Genomic DNA, 17870 nt, shown 5'->3' on the forward strand with positions numbered 1-17870 from the left:
GTTAACCTTCTTTATAGACTGTAGCTTACCTTTTGCAAATGTATTACTTATTTACTACACTGTACATCATCAGATGGGTAAGTGTGATTTCTTGTCAGTTAGGTTCACAGAAATCAATTCCTGAAAGCTTATCAATGGATAAAACTACATTTTTAAACCAGCTAAAAACCAGGTTACAACATAGCTTTCATGTGGTCCCACCCAAGAAATCCAGCCTAAGCAATCAGCCAACAAAATGTGCTTTTTTAAAAAGGTAAAATAAAACAACAAAATCTAATACTTCACAAATATTTTATGGTTTTCTTAAGGTAGAGTTACAATTCTTAGATGTTCCTTTTCTGAGTTCACTCACAATATGTAATCCTATCTAAAAGCTATATAAAAACACAGCTTTCCATGGACAGAACAAGTCATCAGTGTATTGTTTTCCAGTGTCTAGATAGCCCCTTTAAGAACTGTAACTTTTTCGACTTGTATATGGTAGGTGCTCAAAAGAATTTACTGAATAAAGATGCTCAACAGCATTAATTGTTAAGGAAGTGCAAATTAAAACACAATGAGATACCTCCACACATCTGTTAGAATGTCTAAAATTAAAAATTTTTAAAAATGTTAATACCAAATACTGGGGAGGATGCAGAGCAACAGGAACTCTCATTCACAGCTGGTGGGAATGCAAAATGGTACAGACACTTTGCAAGACAGTTGGGCAATTCTTACTACTCAAAATTCAAAACACTCTTTGAATTCTTTTTAAGTTACAAATAACTCAATTTCTCTTTATGTTTCCCTCAAGTCTAAAATGGGAATTAATGGTGATTAATTATTACCATAGCATGGTGATGTTAACATTCGCACATGGTACAAATGGCTAAACCTTGGAAGAAAAGTTTTCTAAACAGAGCCAGATAGAGCCTACCACATTTTAAAGCACTGAAGTTCAAGGTCATTTCCACAGACTGTCAGTTATCCAACAAACCAAATCTTAATTTCTAGTGTTTAACTGACTGACAAATAAATGAATTCCATTCCATTTTCCTAAAAAAATATTCTTAAAAATAAGATCAGAGAGGTTAGGCATGTGTATGAGACATTTTGCAGTAACACTTTAAAGGATTATGAGAAGCAAAAACCTCATCAGGGGATACATACATTTCTCCCTTTACATTTTCTGAACAAGAACATGCAATTATCTTACCAAATTTAAGTATAAACTTTTTTTAGGGTTATGTGAGGTGAGGTGTTTAAAACAAAGAAGGCAAAAATTAAACCAACAAAAGGTTTTAATTGAAATATTCTTATTGATATTCACTGTAGTTTTATTAACACAAGTTATATAACCTGAAATGCTTAAGTTCTAAACCACATTAAAGAAAATCTACTTTTTACCAACAGTAGCTACAAGATCATTTAAGTGGCATGGAAAATACAGTAAGTTGCAATTTGAGGAATAGCCACTAGATGGTAGTAATTACAAATAAATCTATGTTTATCAAAGCAAATAAGCTCTAGGACTACTAGGAAAAATGTATCAGAAAATGAAGGCAAAAAAATATAAATTTACTCTTATAATATTGGTGTAATATAGAATAGGAAGCATAAAAAAATTAGTTGTGGAAACTTCAGTAAAAATTTAGTAAAAGATAATTTATATTAAATATATTAAATAAAACATTTATATTAACTAATATTAATATTATACTAACACTAGCTAAAGTCATCCAGTGTGTCTAAGTTACCATGAATTTACAACACTTACATCAGTGAAATGTTTTCAAATCTAAAAAATTAAGATTAAAAAATGATACGATACTGGGGTTAAGTGGAATATAGAAATGGAGAAATAAGAACTCTCTGAGTGATATAATTAAATGGTATCAAATAACATGTTTTTATTCCTAAGAAACAGATATTCATACTAAAAATAGTACAATAAATTTAGATTCTTCCTTTTCTAATTAAGATTTCTTAAAAGATATAACCATGAAAGAAATTAATGTTTAAGCTATTCTTCTTTGTAAACAAAATATGTGGGAAGTTTAAGAATTACCAGTTGAACTAAAATTAAGAGAAAAACCAAGGTTCACTAGAATAATAGTACAAAACAGTACTCATCTATAACCAGAGTTCATTTGCTTTTCGTTGTACCTGATATATCTAACTAGAAATTGTAACTAAAATCAATTTAAGATTTAAATATTACATATATGTTAGCTGATTGACAACTTGAATATAATTTAGTAAGTTTGAAGAGAAAAATATAGCTGCCTGCCCTCCCCCAACCTCTGTTCTTCAGCAGATGAAATAAAAGAAAGAAACCATTTCAAAATGGAGGAAAAAGTGAATTTCCAGAGTCAAAAGTAACAACTCATGAAGTATATATTTTCTATTTGCTAAAGGTGAATGTGGCACTTTAAATAACTATTTCTCAGTTTTCTCATTTAAATGAACTTTATAATTAAAATGAATTAAATCAGTATTCTATCCAAGAATGAAAGCTTAATCATTTAACCAGGTTGAGGGCAGAAATTAACCATATCATAGACTAATAAATTTATTTACATGAATATTGGGTTTCTACCACTGGCTTTAGTAGTTTAAACAGTTTATTGAGTGTCTTCATATTATTTAATGAGTTAACTATTCTGATCCCTCATGTTAGGTACTGAAATAATGAAGACTGTGACACAGTCTTCCCTTGACTTAAAGCTACTTTATAAGTCAAATATTAAATTAAGAATTTTACAAGATGTTAAAAAATATTACTTAGGTTTCTGATTTTCTAACTACTCACCATTCCTCCAAATAAAACTTACACTTTCACACCTTTGTGTCTCAAGTGACATTCCTGTAGTTGCCCAAAATATCCCCCCTTTTGTAACCTTTCTTCTGGCCTAAGGACACTCAGATGGAAGTCTTCTCCAAAAGCAGGATTTAGTTTCATTCCAAAAGCCCCTACAGCAGTGAATGGCACCAGTACGGCAGCATTTCTCTTACAAAATCCTAATTAGCTTAAATGTGTTTATATAATTTTATATGGTATGCATACAGCATATGGTCACAATGCATAATTATTCAGTTAAGTGTTTAATAAATTCTAGGGTTTGTACTGTAACATATGATCATAGTATTCATTAGTTCAGTATCAGGAACAATCTATACTTTAAACAAGGTAGATACATTCTAATAATATTTGCTTTTCTTCACTATGTTACTTTAATGCACACACAGCCAACATATGCAAAAAAATAGTTTGGAAAGATCACTTACTGAAAAACGCCAACATGAAAATGCCATCATTTCCTACTCTGAGCTGGTCTGCATCACTGAAGTCATCTCTTGGTGGGCACTCTTCCTCCTGAATCTGTAAACATGTAACATTAGAATAGCTCATTAAAATAATCACAACTTTATCATCTTAAATATAAGAATAAGAACTTCAACAAAATCTAGTGCTCTCAGTAGACAAAATGAGATAATGAGTACAATGTCTGGCACAGAGTAAGTAATCAATAAACATTAGCAAGCATTACTTTTCCATGGGTACCCTTAAAAAGAGTAAATTAAAAGGTAAACACAAAAAAGATAATGTTGAATAGCATCAAATGCATGCAAAGGGTATCAAGAAGATAAATGTAATACTGCTGCATTAATATTAAATGGGGAAAAAGGAACTTTCATAGTGGTGGAGTATAAATGGGTATAACCTCTACGGTTGGCAATTTGGCAATACTTATCAAAATTAAAATGTACATACCCTTTGATCCAACAATTCCAGTTTTTACAATATATCGTAGAAATACATACACGTATCCCCACTGATAAGAAATGATGTATTAAAGATAATTCATTGCAGCAATGTTAATAAGAACAGAAGATTAGATATGATCTAAATGCCCATCGATAGTGGACTATCTTAAGAGAGAATTCTCCATGGGTCTACTAGGTTTCTACATGTCTTCTAGGCAGAGGCACTGGCTGCCTTTTTCTGAGAGTTTATATAGTGGAGAGCTTTGGAAGAGAGACAGTGTCTTCCTTTCAGAAGCGTGGGCATTCTTATTGACCATTAGAAAAGAGTTGGGTTCCCTGTGCCCAAGGTTCCTCTCCTATTACTCAACACACTGAGTGTGGAGGTTATCATTTAGCCCTCTTTGTGTTGCCCTGTGGGGATTGGAGGTCAGGGAACTGACATAGAAAATGCTAATATTCTGGCTACTGCTATTCCTGTGAATCATAAAGTCTTTTTCTCTGACCCTGCAGTCTCATGTTTTCTGCCAGCATCCAAAGAACTGTGACAACCCAGTCCGTTAGCTTGCACGTCCCGTAAAATTTCAGACTGTTGACAGTTCTTCATAGGTAGGTAAAATGAATTATTGCATATCTATCCAATAAAATTTAAAAAGCAGTGCAAAAATTTAAAAGTAAATAAAAAAGAACAAAAAAGTTTTGTTTTTTGTTTTTTTGTTTTTTTGTTTTGAGACAGGGTCTCAATCTGTTGCCCTGGCTAGAGTGCAGTGGTGCCATCATAGCTCACTGCAACCTCAAACTCCTGGCTCTAGCCTCCTAAGTAGCTGGGACTACAGACACGTACCACCACGCCTGGTTAATAAGAACAAAAAAGTTCTTAATATCCCTAATATTGTTAATAATCTCCAAAATATATGAAGTGGAAATTATTTGTACAGCATTTTGTTTATATAAAAATAATATAGTCACATATTAATGTATTTGCTTATAAAAGTAAAGAATTTCTCTGAAACTATATATAAAACCTGTTATCACTGATTGCTTCCAATTTTCAACAAATATTAATGGAATACCTATTCTACATAAGACTTGGCTTCCTGGTCCTTAGGATACATCAGTGTACACAAAACAAATATGCTTGCCCTTGTGGAGCTTATATTCCAATGAGGGGAGCCAGACAATAAACAAAGACATAATAAATAAGTTATTTAGATAATTATTAAAAGGTATAAATACTATGCCAAAAAAAAGAAAGGAAAGGGAAAGTTTGGGAATGCTATGGAGTTAAAGGTTACGGTTTTAAATATAGTGGTCAGATAGGCCTCATTAAGGTGACACTTGAGCAAAGACTTAAAAGAAAAGTAAGAAATTTAGTTATGCAGGAATCTCATAGAAAAGTGTTTCAGGCAGAAGAATTAGCCAAAGCTAAGGTCCTAAGATAGATGGCATGTTAGAGTAACAGCAAAGAGGCTAGCATGGCTGGACCAGAGTGAACACGAGAGAAAACAGGAAGAAATGAGGTCAGAGAGTCTACCCAAGGACCTTGGATTTTACTGAGTAACATGGGAGGTCTTATAAAATTTTGATCAGATGAGTGACTTGACCTCATTTATATGTCTATCATTTCCAAATTATACATACATAATCTCAGTTGACTATTAATGATTCAATTTTGTGAGGCTTAGTCAGAAAACCTAGAGACCTGCCCAAGATCACGTAACTAGGAACGTCAAAGTGGAACTTGAGGTCTAGGACATTGATGTTCTTTCCACCCAATCATGGCAGTCTAAATATATTGCTTTCCTGAAAGAACCTTTCAGAACCATGTTATGTTGCTCATTATTTGGGCACAAAGATTCCTTAAACTCTACAGTCATATATCATAGGCAAACTTTAAGTTTAATGACTGGCAATGACCAAATGCATATTAATAAAATTTTATATAATTTCAAATTAATTCAAGAAATAAACTCTAAAGCACAGTTTGAACAAAAAACTGTCAATAAAATGGCAAAAATATAATTATTTCATACTATATATTTTAAAATACCAGTCCAGAGATTTTATCAAAGGACGTCATTTTTTAAAATACACAAGACAAAATACACAAAGATTTCTTTTATAATATTAACACCTGACCAAAAAAATACAAACATTCGAAAATAATGATTGTTCACTAAAGAATGGCCACTAAATTATAATAGTATATTGATTCCATGAAATTTCCCTCCACCATTAAATAACGGGAAAGTATTTATATAAAATGTTTAAAAATAAAAGATGGTATCTATGCAATAATTTCAACTATATTAAACATTAATTTATAAATCCTAAAATTGGTAAAAGACATCAAAAAATTTTTAAATGAATAGCTGTAAGAGAACACCTGTGGTCTTTTCTTATTCCTAATTTCCCACATTGGCTAATACAAAAAAAAAAGCACTCATTAACTGAGTAAACTGTCGTTTATTAAACAACAAATATGCACCACATAATAGGTGTTGGGAATGTAAATGCAAGGTGTGTCTCCCAGAGTTGCTCACAAATTATCAAGCTCTAGTTCTCACATCGAAAGATAAGTTACTGAATCAATTTAAAACAAGTTACAAAAAAGTAAACTCTATCCACTTTAAGATCATAAGATAAGCCTACCTGATGAACAACAAGCCATGTTCTAAAAGTTTTATAAAGTTAATGATTTGGAATGCAAGTATTTTTCATAGAAATATTAAAAATGGGTAATTCATTTCCATAAATCTTATACTCAACCATTCTATGATATACAAACAACTATTAAAAATAAATAGAAAACTGTATTGTTTCAGTCTCTTGACTACCTATATTCTCCCAATGAGAGTCTGTTCAAGAAATAAACATTCAGCTCACCCAGGTGAGACTCATTTACGACTGAATGTACTCAAATGCTAATCAGACCAAGGGTTTTTTTCAATTTTTCAATTTTTTTTTTTTTTTTTTTTTTTGTTGAGACAGAGTCTCACTTTGTTGCCCAGGCTAGAGTGAGTGCCGTGGCGTCAGCTTAGCTCACAGCAACCTCAGACTCCTTGGCTTAAGCGATCCTACTGCCTCAGCCTCCCGAGTAGCTGGGACTACAGGCATGCGCCACCATGCCCGGCTAATTTTTTGTATATATATATTTTAGTTGTCCGTATAATTTCTTTCTATTTTTAGTAGAGACGGGGTCTCGCTCAGGCTGGTCTCGAACTCCTGACCTTGAGCGATCCACCCGCCTCGGCCTCCCAGAGTGCTAGGATTACAGGCGTGAGCCACCGCGCCCGGCCTAAATTTTTTAATAGACAAATAAAAACTGTATTACTTATAGTGTACAACATGACGTTTTGAAATATTCGAGCTAATTAGCATATGCATTACTACACATACTTAGCATTTTTTTGTGGTGAGAACTTAAAATCTACTCTCAGCGATTTTCAAGTATACACCAGTTTTCTGTCTAAATCAGACACAGAGACTCACATGCAAACACTCATACTTTGCAAAAAGACGGTGTTGGAGCACTGGCTTAGGAAACACTGATAAATTTGAAAGATTTTGTACAAGGACCTACGTTAGTCTCTTTGTACAATTCTACTTTGCTTTCTATGAAATTTTCCACAATGCCCAAGGCACTGGAAATGACGACAATGAAGGAATGGAATGGTAACATTTCAGAATTTTCTCTCCAAAAAGGGTAACACCACCTTTATGCTTTTCTCAAAGCACAAGGACACATAGTAAGACTTAATGCTCCCTACTTTGTCTTTAGAGTTCGTATCCTATTGTACCAAAGTTAGGGCATTGAAGGATCCAAGGGTCCATAATACTCTTTAAAGACCTTTGCCACTGTCAAGGTCTCTAAAGTTCATTTTGACAGAAACTCTCTATTTTATAGATCTATCCTTCTTCTCTATGATTCTCCCCTCACAGCATCAAAAATCCTTATTGATTGAGCTATATTTATGCTACTGTCCTAAGAGACTTATTCCATCCCCCATCCCTCCAAGAGGGAAAAGGCATAAATTAAAGTGTGAGGTTTACCGTCTTTACCTAACTTCCTGTCTTTACCTAACTTCCCGTGTCCAAAGCTGTTTATATTGATGTTTAACCCTGTGTGTGCTGGAGAAAGAGAGTGGGAGTAGGTATGGAAAGTGTTGTAGCTAAGGGAAGAAACACATTCAGGACACATGCTCACCTCTCAGAGGATCTACTCACTGGGCTCTGACCTCAGAGCAGCAAGAAGAGAATGCCACACAGAGAAGCACATCCCTCTCCCTTGGCTTCTCACCTAATTCTAGTTTTCCAGGTAAAATGATTTTTTGTGTCTTTTTCCTGAACAAAATGGGATGAATACAGGGATATGAAATGACAACTCACATCTGAAGCAAGAAAAAAAGGCAATGAATTCTAGTCCTGCTTGCAGCCACACTAAAATGTAAATAATTTCTGCCTCTTACCTGGCTGCAGAACAGCACACATGTATCTCATCTCACTGACTCTTTCTTACTGAAAAGCCACTCCTTTCACCAGAACAAAGAATAACATACATGTATCTCCATCTCTGTCTCTATTACTAAGACAGGAAGATGAGGGAGAAAGGGGAGGTAGAATCCTTGACCATTACTCCAAAATTCTAGGATAGGATATGCTAAAAGGGAGGCGGGGATTAGCTGACAAAAATAATCTGAAGCCGTGGTAACTTATTTCTCTATGCTTTTTAGCCTATCTTGAGTTCTTTCAGAGAGTCACTAAACCGGCTACGCTAATATATAAAGCATAAACAGAAAAAAAGATAACTCATGATTATAGTGACAGACCATGGAATCCAAACTATATAAGTACACGGACAGTGAAGAGGTCCATAGACTAGAGTTCCAAGTGAAAGAGAAGAACTGTTGGGTGGTGGTAACTACAGTGAATGAGTTAGAAGGATGGGAGGTGAAGGATGAGATGCCCGAAATCAAAATTTAAGAAGTGATAAATGTATTAGTAAAGATAAGGTCTAGGATGCCCCACAAGTTGAGAAGAAGTGGAGGAAAACAGTAATAGAAACGAGAAAGTCAAGGAATGAAGAAGGTGAATTTAACTACGAGAGTGCCAATTTTACCAAAAAATGACTACACATATAAACAACAGTAGAGAAAATACAGTTGACCCCTGAACAACTGGGGGGTTAGAGACACTGACCTCATGCAGTCAAAAAACTGTATATAACCTGTGATTCCCCAAAAACTTAACAATTAATACCCTACTGTTCACTACTGATAATATAAACAGTTGATCAACACATAAAATAAGACTACTATGCATATATTTTATGCATTCAAGACATGCCTAACTTTTTCTTAATTTTTTTAATATTGCTAGGCTATGCAGTTTGTCCACAAGTTTTTTCAAATTGTTGCAAATCTCTAAAAAATTTTCCAATATGTTTATTGAAAACAATCTGCATATAAGTGGATCCATGAAGTTCGAACCCGTATTGTTCAAGGGTCAGCTGTACTAAAAAAAAATCTACACACACACACTCTTATGCATAGACTGTTTCTGATATTGCTAAATGTACATACCAATTAACAAAAATAATATTATCAAAAGAAATGATAAAGTGCTCTTACTCTTTGAGATGTTTCTGCTGCTGCAGCTGCCATTGCAGCAGCTTTAGCTTTCTCAGCTTCATCATACGTAGGAAGAGAGGTAGCAACACTGTAGGGAGGTGGCACGGGATAAAACTCACCGTAAACTTCTGTATCTGAAGAAAGAGGATTTAAAAGGATAACCATTAAAAACAAAACTATCTAATATAAAATTTATAGCTATTACCATAACTTAATAATTTACAACAGGTCACTAAAGACTACTATTGCCATTGTGGTCCTATGTTATAAGCTATAAAACATGTAAATTACTATTATTATCGTAAGTCTTATTTTAGTCCAAATTTATCATGAAGAGAAAGAACTGATAAATACCATCTAAAGGCTAATACACAAGAATGAGATTTTGAAAAGGAGTAACAGACAGGTAAAAATCTCACAATAAATAAGCATTCTTATTTATTGTGTACAAAGAACTTAGTTTATTTGCCCATTATCTCACAGCCAAAAACATAAAAAAGGAATAATATTTATAGTACTAACCATTTCATGTATGACTTGTATATGCATTAATCTTAGCTACTCTGAAGTTCAGGAAAGTTAAGTGATTTGCCCTGTTACTACCAAGCAACTATTAAGTGGCAGACCCAGGGAGTTCCCAACCCCAAATACTTTGGTCTGATAATATATGTTGATTTTGGAAACTGTCCCAATCTCTTAAGCAAACTCAGTATTTCTCTTTGCGAAAAGACTGAAGAATTTTTACTTTTTTTCTATTCTTATCTATCTCTTTCTCCTTTCATTTTCCTCTTATTTACCTAGTTCTTTAGATTTTCTTTTTTTTTTTTTTTTTTTGTTGAGACAGAGTCTCACTTTGTTGCCCAGGCTAGAGTGAGTGCCGTGGCGTCAGCTTAGCTCACAGCAACCTCAGACTCCTCGGCTTAAGCGATCCTACTGCCTCAGCCTCCCGAGTAGCTGGGACTACAGGCATGCGCCACTATGCCCGGCTAATTTTTTCTATATAGATTTTTAGTTGTCCATATAATGTCTTTCTATTTTTAGTAGAGACGGGGTCTCGCTCAGGCTGGTCTCGAACTCCTGACCTTGAGCGATCCACCCGCCTCGGCCTCCCAGAGTGCTAGGATTACAGGCATGAGCCACCGCGCCCGGCCCGTAGATTTTCTTTTTATTATTTCTCCCTCCTCAATTTTAAAACTATTTTAAAATATAATCTCCAGAAATATATTACAAAAGTAAGTACAGACTTCTTATCTTAAAAATAAAACTATATCACTTATTTCCAATATAAGCAGTATAAGTAAAATGATACAGGCCAACCAGATAATTAGACTAATGCTAGAATCAATGACATGGTAAAAAAAGGCAGATTCTAAAAATAGTATATACCACAGTGTTCGACAACACTTTTGTAATTTCCTCCATTATAAGTATAGTATTTTTATACAGGCATACCTGGTTTTATTATGCTTTGCTTTATTCTACTTCACAAATAACCGCATTTTTTACAAATTGAAAGTTTGTGGCAATCCTGCATTGACAAGTCTATCACCACCATTTTTCTAACAGCATGTGCTCACTTTGTGTCTTTGTGTAACATTCGGTAATTCTCAAACTTTTTCAGTATTATTACATCATTTATGGTGATCTGTGACCAGTGATCTTTGATGTTTCTAGTACAATTGTTTGGGGGCACAAAAGACCTAGAAGACAGCAAACTTAGTTGATAAATGTTGTGTGTGTCCTGATGGCTCCACCCACCAACCAGCTGTTCCCCATCTCTCTGCCACTCCTCGGGCCTTCTCTACTCCGAGACACAGCAATATTGAAATTAGGCCAATTAATAATCTGACAATGGCCTCTTAAGTGTTCAAGTGAAAGGAAGAGTCACATGTCTCTAACTTTAATTCAAAAGCTAGAAATGATTAAGGTTAATAAAGAAGACACCTCAAAAGCCAAGACAGACCAAGATAGGCCAAAAGCTGGGCTTTTTGCACCAAACAGACAATTTGTGAATCCAAAGGAAAAGTTCTTGAAGGAAACTGAAAATGCTACTCCAGATTGGGCCCAGTGACTCACACTTGTAATCCCAGCACTTTGGGAGGCTGGACAGAGGATTGCTGATGCCAAGAATTCAAGACCAGGCCGGGCGCGGTGGCTCACGCCTGTAATCCTAGCACTCTGGGAGGCCGAGGCGGGTGGATTGCTCAAGGTCAGGAGTTCGAGACCAGCCTGAGCGAGACCCCGTCTCTACTAAAAAAATAGAAAGACATTATATGGACACCTAAAAATCTATATAGAAAAAATTAGCCGGGCATAGTGGCGCATGCCTGTAGTCCCAGCTACTCGGGAGGCTGAGGCAGTAGGATCGCTTGAGCCCAGGAGTTTGAGGTTGCTGTGAGCTAAGCTGACGCCACGGCACTCACTCTAGCCTGGGCAACAAAGTGAGACTCTGTCTCAACAACAACAAAAAAAAAAAAAAAAAAAAAAAAAAAAAAAAGAATTCAAGACCAGCCTGGGCAACATAATGAGACCCCGTCTCTACAAAAAATTTAAAAAGTTGGATGTGCCTATAGCCCTAGCTACTCAGGATGCTGAGCTAGCAGGATCACTTGAGCTTAGGAGTTGGAGATTGCAGTGAACTGTGATTATGCAGTTATACTCCAGTTTTGGTGACAGAGCAAGATTGTGTCTCAAATCTCAAAGGGGGGGGAGGGGGTACTCCAGTGAACACATGAATGATAAGAAAATAAAACAGCTTTATTGATGATGTAGAGAAAGTTTTTAATGGTCTGGATAAAAAAATCAAACCAGCCACAACATTCCCTTAAGCCAAAGCCTAATCCAGAGCAAGGCTCTAACTCTTCAATTCTATGAAGGCCAAGAGAAGAGAGGAAACTGCAGAAGTTTGAAGCTCGCAGAGATTGGTTCATGAGGCTTACGGAAGGAAGCTGTCTCCATAACCTAAAAGTACAAGGTGAAGCAGCAAGTGCTAATGGAGAAACTGCAGCAAGTTATCCAGAAGATCTAGCTAAGATCATTGATGAAGGTGGCTATACTAAACGACAGATTTTCAATGCAGAAAAAACAGCCTTCTGGTAGGAGAAGATGTCTTCTAGGACTTTTATACCTAGAGGAGAAGTCAATGCCTGGCTTCAAAGCTTCAAAGGATAGGCTGACTCTCCTTGTTAGGGGCTAACGTAAATAGTGACTTTAAGTTGAAACCAATGCTCATTTACCATTCCAAAAATCCTGGAGCCCTTAAGAATTATGCTAAGTCTACTTTGCCTATGCTCTATAAATGGAATAAAAAGGCCTGGATGACAGCACATCTGTTTGCAACATGGTTTACTGAATACTTTAAACCCACTGTTGAGACCTATTTCCCCAGGAAAAAAAGAATCTTTTCAAAACATTTCTATTCGTTGGCAATGTACCTGCACCACACCCAAGAGCTGTGATGGAGATGTTTAAGGAGATGAATGTTGTTTTCATGCTTGCTAACACAACATCTATTCTGCAGCCCATGGATCAAGGAGTCATTCTGACTTTAAATTCTTATTATTTACAAAATACATTTTGTAAAGCTATAGCTGCCATAAATACTGATTTCTCTGAAGGATCTGGACAAATTAAATTGAAAATCTTCTGAAAAGAATTCACTATTCTAGATTCCATTCAGAACATTTATGAGGCCGGTGCAGTAGCTCATGCCTATAATCCTAGCACTCTGGGAGGCCGAGGCCGGAGGACTGCTTGAGGCTAGGAGTTCAAGACCAGCCTGAATAAAAGCAAGATCCTGTCTCCACAAAAAATAGAAAAATTAGCTGGGCATAGTGGTGCATGCCTATAGCCCCAGCTACTGGGGAGGATGAGGCAGAAGGATCGCTTGAGCCCAGGAGTTTGAGGTTGCTGTGAGCTATGATCGCACCACTACATTCTAGCCAGGGTGACAGAGTGAGACCCTGTCTCAGAAAAAAAAAAAAAAACAATTATGATTCAAGGGAGGAGGTCAAAATATCAACATTAATGGGAGTTTGGAAGATGATTCCAACTCTGGAGAATGACGTGGAGGGGTTTAAGACTTCAGTGCAGAAAGTATCTGTAGATGAGGAAGAAACAGCAAGAGAACTAGAATTAGAAGTGGAACCTAGATATGTCATGAACTGCTGCAATCTCATGATAATACTTGAATGAATGAGGAATTGCTTCTTATGGATGAGCAAAGAAAGTGGTTTCTTGAGATGGAGTCTACTCTTGATGATTCTGTGAACACTTGAAGTGACAACAAAGGATTTAGAAGATTAAATTTAGAAATTTAGTTGAGGCCGGGCGCGGTGGCTCACGCCTGTAATCCTAGCACTCTGGGAGGCCGAGGCGGGTGGATTGCTCAAGGTCAGGAGTTCGAGACCAGCCTGAGCGAGACCCCGTCTCTACTAAAAATGGAAAGACATTATATGGACAACTAAAAATCTATATAGAAAAAATTAGCCGGGCATAGTGGCGCATGCCTGTAGTCCCAGCTACTCGGGAGGCTGAGGCAGTAGGATCACTTAAGCCGAGGAGTCTGAGGTTGCTGTGAGCTAAGCTGACGCCACGGCACTCAATCTAGCCTGGGCAACAAAGTGAGACTCTGCCTCAACAAAAAAAAAAAAAAAAAAAAAAAAAAAAAAAAGAAATTTAGTTGATAAAGTAGCAGCAGGGTTTGAAAAGATTGACTCCAATTTTTAAGGAAGTTCTATTGTCGGTAAAATGCTATCAAATAGCATCATATGCTACAGAGAAGTCTTTTTGTAAAAGGAAAAGTAAATTGATGTGGCCAACTTCATTGTTGTCTATTTTAAGTAACTGCCATCTCAACCTTGAGCAACCACAAGTCAGTAACTATTAACATCAAGGCAAGACCCTCTACCAGCAACAAGATAACTTGCTGAAGGCTCCGATGATCATTAGCATTTTTAGCAATAAAGGTTTTAATTAAGGTATGTATTTTTAAAAAACATAATGCTGTTACAAACTTAACAGACTACAGTATAGTGTAAACATAACTTTTATGTGCACTGGGAAACCAAAAAATTCACATGACTTACTTTATCACAATATTTGCTTTATTGTGGTTGTCTAACTGAACCAACAATATCTCTGAGGTATGTCTGTATTTTTTACGTATGCTTATAATTTTCTCTATCTTTATCAGCATTTCTTACACTTCCAACGTGAAAACACCTTTTACTCTAGCAATACTTATCCTATTTTATTTTCATGAAAACAATTTTTTTAATGCTATCAGGAACAGCTAAGGATCTGAAGTTAGGTCATTTTTAATCTAATGACTGGAGTGGTAGTAGCAGTATAATACTGAATGTTATCCATCATAAGAGACAAGAGTCATAAATTCTTAGAGATGATTTCTTTTCAGGATGTAAAAACACCATGCACATTCAACTACATAGATCTCTTTAGTTCTAAGACTAGAGTAGAAGCAAAATCTAAGTGAAAACAGTGGTTATAAAATTTAAGGCAATAATATTAAAGTTGTAAATTTTAAAAAAAAACTGGAACAATGACACACATTATCCAAGGAGATATAATTTTTTGTATTAACAAGTATGTAAATTCTTGAAAAGTTTTAACACTGAAGATAGAAAAAAAATACCCACCACTAATAGATGAAAGTTGGGTAGAAGCACTAAATTGCTACCACTTTAATTTTTACTTTTTAATTTTATTCATTTTTCTTCTATCCTTTAAGGTAGTGGTCCTCAACCAGACGATTTAAAGTCTAGGGAGCTCCAGCTCTAAATTCTCTTCTTAGAAGTTCTGTGACCTCAAGCAAATCACTTACGCACTATGAAGCTCCATTTTCTCATCCATAAAAGTGACCCGGGGGACCATTACTTGCTATTATGGGATGAAACAGAAGAGTATTCAAGAAGACTCTTTAAACAGTGAAGCATTATACAAATGTCATATATTATTATCAATGTTGCTCAGATTTATAAAAATGAACCAAAAAGTGACCTAATGAGGAATAAAATCTCCACAGAAAACTAGCATGGCCAATGCTTAAAATACAATCACGCATGACTTGACGACAGGGATATGTCCTGACAAACGTGTTCGGTGATTTGGTCATTGTGGAACATCATAGAGTGGACTTATACCAACTTAGGTGGCACAGCCTACTACGTACCTGGGCTATACTATACGGTACAGCCTATTGTTCCTAGGCTACAAACCTGTACAGCATGTGACTGTATTGAATAGGCAACTATTCAATACAAAGTGTATGTGTTATCTAAATATATCTAAACATAGAAAAGGTACAGTAAAAATACGGTATTCAAATATAAAAAATGGTACACCTGTATCCAGTTCTTACCATGAATGGAGCTTGTGGGACTGGAAGTTGCTATGGGTGAGTACATTGTGAGTGAATGTGAAGGCCTAGGACTTTACCACTACTATAGATTTTTATAAACACGGTGCCTACCTTGGGCTATACTAGGTTTATTAAAAAGTATTTTTCTTTCTTCAATAAAAAATTAACCTTAGCTTACTGTAAAGTTTTTACATTATTTAACTTTGTGACTCCTTTGTAATAACATTAGCTTAAAATACAAATACATCATACTGCTGTACAAAGATATTTTCTTTCTTTATATTCTTATTCTATAAGCGTTTCCTACTTTTAAAATTTCTATTTTTTTTCTATTTAAACTTTTTTGTTAAAAACTAAGACACAAACACACACATTAGCCAAGACCCACACAAAGTCAGGACCATCAATATCACTGTCTTCCACTTCCATATCCTGCCCTGTTGGAAGATCTTCAGGATAATAACACCATGCATGAAGCTGTCATCTCTTATGATAACAAGGCCTTCTTTTGGAATATGTCCTGAAGGAACTACCTGAGGCTATTTTACAGTTAACTTTTTAAAAAATAAATAGAGTACATTCTAAAATAACAATAAAAAGTATAGTATAGTAAATACATAAAACAGTAACATAATCCATTATTATCATTATCAAGTATTATGTACAGTACATAATGTACATGCTATCATCTTACATAACTGGCAGCACAGCGCAGGTTTATGTATACCAGCATTGCTATAAACACACACAACGAGTAATGCATTGTGCCACAACAGCACAATGGCACAATAGCGACCACATCACTAAGGGAGAGCAATGTTTCAGCTCCATTATAACCTTATGGGACCACTATCATGTAAGTAGTCCATCACTGACTGAAATGTTATGTACATGTTTAAAGTAAACGAAAACAACCCAACGTTACACCATCCAGAGTAAGTTATTATTTTTAACATATCTTGAAATATCCTTTACATGGAAATGTTCATTTATTTTTTTTAACACATTGACTACCATGATAGAAAAAATTTTTTTCCCTTGGGGCCACAGTATTTTATCACAAAAATAGAATAAAACTTCTAAAACAAAATGATCCTAATTTAATGAAAAATTTGTTATTTTTTATTGTTTTCTGTGCATGAGTTAGATGCAACTTGAAAAATAGTCCTCGTAGCTTCCAAGATGAAGAGATATTTGAGTTACATATGCTTCACGAGGCCCCAGGCTCAAAACTAGCATGAGCTAAATACAACTCACATGACAGTTAATGTGTTAATAATGGGGATCACATCATATATGTCATTTGATATTCTACTTTTTAAATTTGCTATTTTCAAAGTATTTAATGTGATACCAGTAAGCATTCTTCAAAAAACCTAATTTTAATGGCTATGCAATACTGTTATTTAAAAATGTATTTAATGATTGACCTATTTTGAGCATTTGTGATGTTTCCATTTGTTAGTTATTAAAATCACTTGCTGTCCTCTCTTCCTCACTGTCTGTGCTCTTTTTAACCCATTATACCCTAGGCTTCTGCTTGTAACGCTCCAAAAAAAACATTATGGCAAAGGTCCCCAATGACCTTCTAGTAGCCAAAATCATAGGACTCTGAAACTATAAACAGTTAACTGCAAACTTTACAATCAGATGTACCTGGGTTCAACTTCTGTCTTTACGATTTAGAAGCTATGCGATCATGAGCAACTTATTTAATTTTCCATGATTTTTTTTCTCATCTGTAAAGTAAAGCTCATTTTTACATTACCTTTGCTTATTAATGGCTCCCAAAAGCAAAAGTAGTAATGCTGGCAATTCACACATGACAAAGAGAATTCATGAAGTACTTCCTTTAAGTGAAAAGGTAAAAATTCCCAATAAGGGGGAAAAAAATTGTAAGCTGAGGTTGCTAAGCTTTACGGTAAGAACAAATCTATCTGTGAAATTGTGAAGAAGGAAAAAGAAGTTTTTGCTAGTGTTGCTCTTGTACCTCCAATTGCAAAAGTTATGGCCACAGGGCATGATAAGTGTTTAGTTAAGATGAAAAGGGCATTAAATTTGTGGGTGGAAGACATGAACAGAAACTTGTTCCAATCGATACTAACACGTTACGC

General features: G+C 35.3%; 1 protein-coding gene across 2 annotated transcripts in view; it reads right to left on the minus strand.

Moving 5' to 3' along the window:
• Window positions 1-17870, minus strand: part of NDFIP2 (Nedd4 family interacting protein 2) — a 68751-nt gene that overhangs the window by 10180 nt on the left and 40701 nt on the right. For both annotated transcript variants that reach the window (XM_069467113.1, XM_069467114.1), the window contains 2 exons: window positions 9378-9511; window positions 3271-3364 (listed from right to left, as the gene is read on the minus strand). In XM_069467113.1, coding sequence (XP_069323214.1) covers window positions 3271-3364; window positions 9378-9511 — 228 coding nt within the window. The remainder of the gene's footprint in view (window positions 1-3270; window positions 3365-9377; window positions 9512-17870) is intronic.

Source organism: Eulemur rufifrons, chromosome 4, assembly GCF_041146395.1.
Source record: "Eulemur rufifrons isolate Redbay chromosome 4, OSU_ERuf_1, whole genome shotgun sequence".
Classification (NCBI taxonomy): Eukaryota; Metazoa; Chordata; class Mammalia; order Primates; family Lemuridae; genus Eulemur; species Eulemur rufifrons.